We start from the raw sequence: 9,880 nt of genomic DNA, 5'->3' as shown, positions 1-9,880 counted from the left end.
TGACAAGTGTTGGTTAGGCCCTAATGACACTATTTATTTGGTTTCGCTCCGTCTCTAACAGGTCGTGGGCTCTTAGGGCTAGGAGGAAGTTATTCCCTCTTCCCACCAAGATCTAGTTGGATGAGGACCTCACGAAATCTCATATGACTGAGGTGAAGCATTCCAAGAGCCTCGTAGCTGAGGCTAGATGTAATGGTAAGTGGGCAATTATCTGTAACCTTAGGGAAGTTATTAGTGATTCTTCTCCTAGTGGTTGGGTTTGAAGATAGGCCCCCAAGGCTACATGACATTCTCACCAGCAGTTGGTCAAGGGTGGACCCTACTTTGACTCTCTTCTTGTCAACTGCTGGAACGGTAATGGCTCTTTGTGGTCCCTCACGAGTCTCCTCCATGATGTTGTTGGTTCTATGGATATCTTGGTCGTCATTGAGAGGCATGAGAGTCTTGTTTGTCCTCTTTCGAGTTTTTTTGGGTATTAGTGGCTATCTACTTGTAGGGAGGAGGTGCTAGCCTCTGGTGGTGTTCGAGGCTTAGGTGGTGTGGTTGTTTGGTTAGAGATGATCTCTTGAATGCTACCTCATTGTGCCAAATTCATGTGGATCTATATTAGTCCTACTAGTTGGCATTATAGGGACATATTTATCGTTGTTTGCTACTTCCTGCCTGCTTCTTCCTTGTATGTCATTCACAGTGCGAAGGATGGGGGCTCATTCCTTGACTTGTATGAGTGCATCTCAAGTTTGCGGCTATGGGTGACAACATTTTACTAGGGGATTTTAATGCCTAGACTAGAGATTTGCAGACTCCTATGCACGAACGTGGCTCTTATTGGACTTGCACTTCTGAGACAGATCATGCTTGCTTGGGTCTTCAGCACACCTTTAAGAATTATTAGGGGCCACTCTCTATTTACGGTCATCACCTCCTCCAGCTCTGCGAGTCCTCCAACCTGGTGATTCTGAATGGCCTCCCTTTCATAGTTCTAATTTGTTCACTTGCAGACCCCATGGTGGTGGTGCTAGAGTTGTGGATTATGCCCTCACTTGTGCCCCCTTCATTCCCTCCATTTGTTGCTTCACTGTCACCCACCTTCCCCTGGTGGACCATGCTCTCTTTAGTCTCGTGCTTCACTTCTCCCACCGTCGTTTGCCTCCTCTCCTCATCTACCCCCTCCTGTGCCCAACAAGTGTCTGTCTGCACCCATGTCTGCTTCCACTTCCTTGAGAGTGATGGTGACCTTTTCCTCTTCCATCTCTAATGGCTCCTTCCCCCAGTTGGTTTCCTCGTCTTGTGAGGTCTCCTCCATGTTTGACATTTTGGCCGCTACGATCTAGGAATCTTCTCTCCTCTCCATCCCCCAATGTCCTCATCATTTGCTTTATGTCGTAGCACTTGGCCCATGAACTGCTAGTTCGATGATGATTGTAAATCCTTCCACTGCCTCTTGTGCTTTGTGTTCTTGTCACTTAGTATTTGCTACTCCTATAGTAGTGTCCTTGGCTATAAGAAGCATTTGTTCATTTCCTCCTAGTGTCATTCCCTTTGTGACACTTTATCCCACAACTCGAAGCTCTTCTAGCGTAGTTTTCTCCCTTGCCACTCCTCCCCACCCTCCACCCTCAACATCTGCTCCCTCACTGCCCATGCCTCCACTTGCTACAATATCAGTGGTCAGCCTCCTCTCCTCTTTACCATGCCTCCTAGCTACCACCTCTTCACCCCATCCATCATTCGTGAGGCCATCAGATTCATGAGCTCCAATAGAGCTACAGATGAGGGTTTTCAAGATGAGCTCCTCAAGCTGGGCACCCCCATACTAGTTTCCTTTCTTCTTGTGTTCTTAAATAGTGTGGTTTGCACCAGTTTTCCCAATTCATGGTCAAGGCACATCATCTATCTGATTTTCAAGACCGGCTCGGCTTCGGATTCAAGTAACTATAGAACTATCATGATTGGACACACCTTTGCTAAGCTCAATGCTACAACTTTGAACATTATTTCTAGCAAGCTTGATAGGAGAGAGTGCAGAGTTAGGGGTTAGGCCAATTTTTGGGCTAATTACCAGACCATGAACCATATTTTGACATTGTGGGCCACCATCAAGGAGGCTCGTCATCACTAGGTGAAAGTCTATTATTGTTTCGTGGACTTTTATAAGGCCTTTGATACCATCTTGCAGGTTGCCCTCTTCTAGAGATTGAGAGACATCGATATTTCAGAGATTTTGTTGACTGCCACTATGAAATTATGAGTGTTACTGGTAGATTCAGATTGCCAGAGGGTTTCTCAGCCCCTATTCAAAGCACCATTGGGGTGAAAGAGGGTTGCCCTCTTTCCCCCACCTTGTTTGGTATTTATATTAATGAGGTGGAGACCTTTCTCAGAGACTCCTCACTACCTGCGAATGGTTGGTACCTGCACCAGGTCTTGATGTCCATTATCTTGTTCGCCAATGACGTGATCCTTCTAGCCTCCTCTCCAGAGAGTCTTCAGAGACTCCTCGACGGCTTGGCCTCCTTCTGTGACCATCGTCGACTATTTGTGAACTTGAGCAAAACTCGAGTTAAAGTCTTCAAATGCTTGAAGAGCTCTCATCTACACTTCTACTTTCAGGGTCATGAGATCGAGATCACCACATCATATGTGTACCTTGGGGTCAAGTTCTCTAGACCTCACTTCAGTTTGAGACCTGCCATCCAACCTAGGGTTTGCAAGGGTATGGGCTCCCTTGCCATGCTTGACAGATAGTACTTTAGACATCATTTTCAGGACACTTAATCGAAGTTGTCCCTCTTAGACTCCTTGGTCAAACTGATGATTCTTTATGGCTCGATGGTTTGGGGGCCATCTTTCCTTGATTCTAACTGAGCTTCCATCAAGCGTCTCCAAACCCTTTTTCTTCGACGTATTATCAAATGTCATTGGTTCATCCCCACCAGTAATGTTCTGGGCAAGTTTGGGGCTCGTCCCTTTAGGTTGGCCGCCAATTTCAATCTAATTTGGTTTCTTCACAACCTTCGTGGTTTTGTTGACTCTATGGGTGGTCGGTTGAGATACTCTTACTTGGCTTATTGCTCCTCTCTCACTATAGCAGATTTTGATCCGTCCTCCGAGGCCCATTGTTGGATCATGAAGGCTTTGTCTTTGTTAGCTCGATCGGGATTAATATTGACCACCTGCCTCCCTTCTAGTTCTCTCTCAATGCTCCTACCCACCTCCTCCCCTAATAGCAAGAGTTGAACCAGCATATCAAACTTGACATTTATAGATAATATATCACCCTAACTTGGTGTAACCTGATAGGTGGGTTACGTCCAAAGATGGCCTTTTACACTGAGCACTTTCTGGTCATTAAAGACTATTATTATGTCCCCAGCTACTTGTCTCAGTGAAGGTGTGATGCCTTACGCATCTCTCTAAGCTCCTTGAGGGTTGGCTCCGAGTGGCTTCTAATTCAAACAAATCACCACATGGATAAAGAGGACTGGACTTGTCATTTGTGTACCTTGAGCACAGTCGAGACAAAGATCCATTTTATTTTTCATTGTCTCGCCTACTAGAAGATTCGTGGGAGATTATATTGCTTATTTTGAGAGTGCACCTCCCTCGCGGCTTTTTTCAGCTACAGGGACCAAAGATGCCTTGCACTACACCTCAGAGAGACTATGCAACTACACGAACACACCTTGTAGCTCTTATTCCCCCAAAGAGTGACCCTAGTACAGCTTATCACTACTTTCTTCTCTCCCTCGTCTATTGCTCGTTAGACAAAGTGGCTATCCATTGCCACCATCACCAATCACTCCAAATCTATGAGACCTCGTTATTGTTATACTCATTAGAGACACCCTCCTAGCTTTTCTCAACAACGACTTAGGGCACCTTCTTGCCCTAGTTCATACCCTTTGATGCTTAGCTTCTTTTTATTGAGGAAGGACCCATAGTCCTTGCCTCATTCTTGTGCTCCTTGCTTTTTTTTGTTTCTCTTATTTTTCATTTAGTGCTCTTGCAACTAGCAACAACTCTACACAAGAATTACTCGTAAATGATTATCTAAACCATCTAGTTGCCTCCAATTATGTCTCATCAAAATCACCCTCTTGCTAAAACTCCTTCCATAGATATGTTTTGAAATTTCTAATGAAAATCAAAATCCTTCCAAGCTTCTTTTCCTAAATGTAAGATTTCTAATATTGATTTTGAAACTAATCAAATAAATGACTCATGCATTCAAATATGATTCATAAGATTGTGACAAAAGCTTTAAAGCCTTGGTGATTATATTATAAATTGCATCCTAATATTTAAGGTCATTTTTCTATTACAATCCCAATGAAGGCCTCCCTCCACAACTTCTAATAGTACCTAGATTGAGCCAAATGTAGCTACTTCAATTTTCTACAATTACTTAATAACACAAGTTCCAAATTAATTGATTTATCAATAACACTTTCATTTCAAGTAGTACATTCTCTATCAAGGACCTCCTATTAGAACAAAATTCATTAATATGGTTGTTCTAATTTTCAATTTTTCTTTTTGTGTTCAACAACAAAACTACTCAAACTTTGTTACATGAATTTGTTCAATCTCTCCACATATGCCTTTCCCACAAATAACACTTTTGTTAATAATCTACGAAAGCATTTCTTGACAAAAAAGTCATTTGATGGGTCATCTCTATTGCTTCAATTCCATTTTTCCCTTTTTCAAATGTATCAAACATATAGTACTCCTAAAAGGATCTTATATTATTTTAATATATAGCAAAAGAAATATTTTCCTTACCCAATGCCCACAACTCACAACTCATATCTCAAGTAATTAAAATTTGATAAGTTCTAATTAATTAAAGTATTATATATGTATTAAAGTTCTTTTTTAAATTACAATTATACCAATCATAGTCCATATTGTTGACAAATTAATACATCTTACTTAACAATAATTTATCAGCTTAAACAGCTTATATTTGCAGTCCACTTCTATGTTTTTCATATAACTTATATTTATTTTCCAAAAAATAATCAATATGAATAATGTATAGGTATTTGCTAACCTAATAAGGACCAAATTTACATTTCATCATATTGTTGTCAATTTAATTCATCTTACCTAACAATAACAATAATTTATCAAGTTGTAAAGCTTACATGTACATAATATAGTCTAATACTATATTTTTCATCGATCTTACATTTATTTTTCAAAAAATAATCAAATGAGCAATGTATACATATGATGCTAACCCGATCCACGACCAAATTTACACCTCAGGTGAATCATGGATATCTGATAAATGTTAGTAAAACACTCACTCAAATACTCACTAACTTTATCCTCTTGAGGATCAAAGTTTTACCACAAAGACAAAATAGTACTTATTATATGTCAATATAAATTCTTTAAAATAATGTTCATCAAAGATTGTAGCACAATAGAAGAGTATGAGATCAATCAGCACAATTGTAGTTATAGAATGAATATTCTTTATGGACGAATTAAACTTTAACCCAGTATGAGGTTGAAATCTTCAGACTACCTGGTGCAGCGGAGCCATAATCGTTTGGTAACAAACACGAACAATAATATTACCAGACATTATACAATCCATTTCATGTGTACAATACCCACACCGATTTAGAAAGCACAGTAATATGACTGCAACATTTTACTAATTTCGCTCTAGATGTTATCTACAACGCACGTCATCAGGAGTCAACTTCAAACAAAATGTAATACAGAAACATTATCTGAATATAAAGGCAAATCGATACACACGGCAATTTGAGATTATCTAACTTCTGATCCATGGATGAGGGTCAAAACAGAACCACTAACAAAGAGATAAATACAAAAGGTGAAGGGAATTTTATTCAAAGATGGGAATTCCCTAAAAGAGTAAAGGAGATATGAACAAATAGATCATGCAATTGCAGCTCCTCCTGCATGGGCAGCACCTTCGCCATTGAGAAGAACTTGATCAAAATGCCATACAGCTGCATCCAAAAAGTTGAGTTACAGTCTTCAAATACAATTTCAGTAAAAATACAACTTTATATTTATAAATATCATATTCATAGAATTTGATTGTATTTGATTTGTTGTATCAATGGAATGTGATCCATCATTATTCTGTTTGCTTTCTTTCATCCTGATGATAGATCTCAGAGTGTCATCCCAAAAATTGATGCAAAAAATCAAACACAATCGAATTCAGAAACAAATACTAATAGCACATGGATTGTGGAAATTTAATATCTATTTAAATCCTAATAATAGTAGTATAATTTTTCCCAGGATGTCGCAATGCCATACCATGTCCTTTGCCTATCCTTCTCAATTGAGCAACATATTCTGAGACCTGCTTGATTGCTTCCACCTGAATGAAATCAATTATTAGCAACATTTTAACCAAAGGAAGGAAATCCCTCCAAATTAAAATATATTTTGATGAAATTACTTTATTAAAGTTTCAAGTAGAAATAAGAACAGAGTTTGTTACCTGCTCTGTGAGGAAGTTGCCCTCAATATAATCTGTCATCTGACTATCATTAGCTTCTTGAGCAACCTGCTTGCAACAAATCCAATCCATTATTAAAAATACAGTCCTGTAATGTAATAAAGGAATATTTGTATACCCAACAAATTTCAAACATTAGAAATGGTAAACTTGTTTACACTGTGCAAGTTAAGAAGCTTTTCATTGGTGAGCTTCTCCAGAGATAAGGCCAGCTCCATGGCTATTATTAGAAGTCATAACAAGGAAAAGTTAATCAAAGAACATGCTATATAGTTATATGCATTAAATCCAAGTTGCTTCATAAAAAAATTAAATGTAAATTGTTTTGTATATAGAACTCACCATAGAGGGCATCTCCTTTGTGAGGATGGTCAAACTCCATGACAGGCATCAAAATGGATTGTAGCACAACTTTCCCGCCTCTTATGTTCTATCACATACAAGAGCAACAACAAAAATGTCACGCAATATTAACAAAACAAAGATGTTGGTAATCAATAGTGTTTCTGATCTTGATTCTGTAGAAAAAATTAATTGCAGAAATGCCACGCAGTGGTAACAAAACAAAGATGTTGGTAATCAATAGTGTTTCTGGTATAAAAAATTTGATTGCATTTTCCAATGCATCATCAGAATAGAAACTGCGCTCAAGAAGATGTGGTCTCATACAAACCTGATATTTCATTAACTTTTCTGCATGACCTCGTTCTTCATCACTGGCTTCCCTGAAGTATCTGCAAAATTAAATTGCAAATGAGCAAAGTTTTCACCATGCATTCTAGTCATAGGAATCCATGTTTAAGAGTGCTTACTTTGCAAAGCCAGGCAAAGCTACATTGTCTCTGTCGAAGTAGGCAAACATAGCATGATATACGTATGATACATTGTACTCCACACTGCCAAAAAAGAAATGGTGTCAGAATAAATGCAACTAAAATAATGTCACAAATATGTATGACTAAATACTGATTGTTCCCTTGCTCTCTTGCATAATAGTCTGCATTGCATTCTCATAGTGGATCATGTAACATAATCAGAATATGTAATATAGTCGGAATAAGCCATGAATGCATCTAAAATAACTAGTCATAAAATAAACCATAAATGCATCTAAAATAAATAGTCATAAAATATGAATAGCTATATGAATCGGTAATAGTAATTATAGATCATGACCCATCTACAATAATGGAATTACACTACGCACTAAATTATCTAGTTGAATTAAGGAAGGAAAGAAGGTATTCTAAAAGCCACAGTGTTAACACGTTTTCAGGTTTCTTTCCATGTCAGCACTTTTAGTTGAAAAGGAAAAATTCTTGCCCTTCTAATTGAAAACTAAATAGTGCATTCCGATCTCAATAACCATAAAAAGGAATAACAATAAAATAAGAAAACGAAAAGAAAAGTCCTAGACATTACTTGATTTGCTCATTGAGGGCGGCTTCACAAGGATCAGAGAACCTCTGTCTGGCGAGGGACTCTTGGTATGCCTGCGAGATTTGAGTAAGCTGACTCTGCACCTCAGCAAATGGCTCAAAGATTACTCCATTCAACGAGCTGTTGCTGAGTTGAGTAGCCATAGCTTTGACATTAGAAGCAGAATGATGCACTACACATTTACCCTGATTCATTTTCGCTCCCGATCTCACATTAATCTTTTCTCCCGCAAATTTATTATGAAGGCCGTCCTGCTGTTTCAATGAAGCAACAGCAGGAACAGTAGAAACAGCTGAAGAAGCTTTGAGAAGCATGTTGAAAGTTTAAAATGGCCTACCCACAAGAAAATACAGTAATGATTATAAATCCTCGAGAAAATACAGGCTATTAAATCAGGCAACAAACAATAAATACACAAATTTCTGTTAATCAAATTACAAAAACACCGATGATAACACATATAAAACCACATAAATGACATTAAAAAAGCAAACGTTTTACTAAATTCCATTCTAGAGAAACAAAGAAAACCTACTGAGAGAAACCAAAGAAAAGATTGCCTTACTGAATCAGCAAGAGAGTTCGGTTCCCTTAAAGAACCCAACATTAAAAGCAGTAAAACAACATTCAAACCCCAGAAAATTAAAATCAGTCTAACAAAACGGCATTCCTGTATTCTTAACCTAAAAGATAAAGCTACTCATATCCACACATGCTTAGACAAATGTACCACACAAATCTAATCAACGAACAGGGCAATCCGGAAAGCAAAACAGCACAGCTAAATCCATAGGTTAATAAAAACCAGTCAAATCAAGAACACAGTAAACCTAAAGAACAAAATCTCCAAGGGTAAACCCTCCCAAACAAAACCCATTTCCCCACTGAATTTTCTGTGAAAACCCACCTGCGATTCCTACTAAAATCACAAAAAACAATTCAAAAAAGAGAAGAACAGAAAACAAATAAAGAAAAAACTACTGAAAATTTTGTAAAAATGAACTTACAAATCACTCTGCAAAGCTCTGCAAGCCCGTGAAATTGGCAGCTCCCTTAGCCTACTCGAAGTCAGGCAATTGTATGAAACTGATTTGCAGCCTGAACAACTCTCAATAAATCAACAAATTTAATTGAGGCAGCAGGTGGGCATGTCCAATATATAGGCTTCCTGGAATGTACACCGTATGCGTATACGTTTCATGTACGTATTGATTATCTATCGTTAAAAATTCTCTAATTAGAAAGTTCTCGATAATGGGGATTTCTAGGGTTTGAGTGTGTCAGATGGGAAGAGCAGAACCATACACGTGGACGGTTTAGATTGGTCGGCCCGTGTTGGAGCGTGCTGGACTCGTGCTGTGAAGATTCTGCTAGATATTTACTATGTTTATTCTGATAAGGACGCGGATATTCCATTTCATTTCATCTGGGGTTCATTTGGTTTGCATTTGGGCAAATTCGGACATGTGAATGCAAGCTGTCTGGCACAAATTGCTCTTTTTTCACTACCAGGGGGCCCACGGTGGGATCATCCTGGGCACTGTCTAAGTCGCAATATATTTGTCCTTGTATTATAAAAAACATATTGCTAACAAATAAATAGAAATTATGTTATTTAATTGTTTGCAAATTACTAATACATATGATAAGCTTAAGGGGCTTTCCAATTAATGGTTCTTAAGGCACAACACTTGATGAAGGTTTTGCAAATAGGGTTGCAAGCTTTGGGTTTAACTATGGAGGAAGCTCCGTAGTTAAGCGCATTTAGGCTGGAGTAGTAATGGGATGGGTGACCTCTTGGGAAGTCCTGATGCTTCACCCCTGTGAGCATCACCTAGATGCAACGAGTGCTAAGTGTTCCATTTATTCTCATGAAAGATGGATTCATGTTGAATCACTACTCATGAAATATGGGTC

General features: G+C 38.5%; 1 protein-coding gene across 2 annotated transcripts; it reads right to left on the bottom strand.

The window, feature by feature from the left end:
• Nucleotides 1-5,565: 5,565 nt before the first annotated feature.
• LOC149534005 (ferritin-3, chloroplastic-like) lies at nucleotides 5,566-9,091 on the bottom strand. 2 transcript variants are annotated; one of them, XM_089806510.1, is made up of 9 exons: nucleotides 8,971-9,091; nucleotides 7,946-8,296; nucleotides 7,336-7,419; nucleotides 7,197-7,257; nucleotides 6,866-6,953; nucleotides 6,682-6,743; nucleotides 6,506-6,571; nucleotides 6,319-6,382; nucleotides 5,566-5,999 (listed from the first exon to the last, which is right to left on the bottom strand). In XM_089806510.1, exons 2-9 carry the CDS (start codon nucleotides 8,275-8,277, stop codon nucleotides 5,926-5,928), a joined length of 831 nt encoding a protein of 276 aa, XP_089662636.1. In that variant the 5' UTR covers nucleotides 8,278-8,296; nucleotides 8,971-9,091; the 3' UTR covers nucleotides 5,566-5,925. The 2 variants fall into 2 exon arrangements, with proteins under 2 accessions (XP_089662636.1, XP_089662637.1); XM_089806511.1 differs by lacking the exon at nucleotides 8,971-9,091 and adding an exon at nucleotides 8,529-8,723.
• Between the last annotated feature and the right edge of the window lie 789 nt (nucleotides 9,092-9,880).

Source organism: Cupressus sempervirens, chromosome 10 (assembly GCF_028749045.1).
Source record: "Cupressus sempervirens isolate cs-2001-9-10 chromosome 10, ASM2874904v1, whole genome shotgun sequence".
NCBI lineage: Eukaryota > Viridiplantae > Streptophyta > Pinopsida > Cupressales > Cupressaceae > Cupressus > Cupressus sempervirens.
This window is presented reverse-complemented; position numbering and strand designations above follow the sequence as displayed.

What these genes read in the sequence shown, in the direction of transcription:
- LOC149534005 (XM_089806510.1), bottom strand. Translation starts at nt 8,277, where the DNA reads ATGCTTCTCAAAGCTTCTTCAGCTGTTTCTACTGTTCCTGCTGTTGCT. An exon ending in GCCCTCAATGAGCAAATCAA is followed by an intron (nt 7,420 to 7,945) that starts GTAATGTCTAGG and finishes CTTTTTTGGCAG; the next exon opens with TGTGGAGTACAATGTATCAT. An exon ending in AAAAGTTAATGAAATATCAG is followed by an intron (nt 6,954 to 7,196) that starts GTTTGTATGAGA and finishes TGTATGTGATAG; the next exon opens with AACATAAGAGGCGGGAAAGT.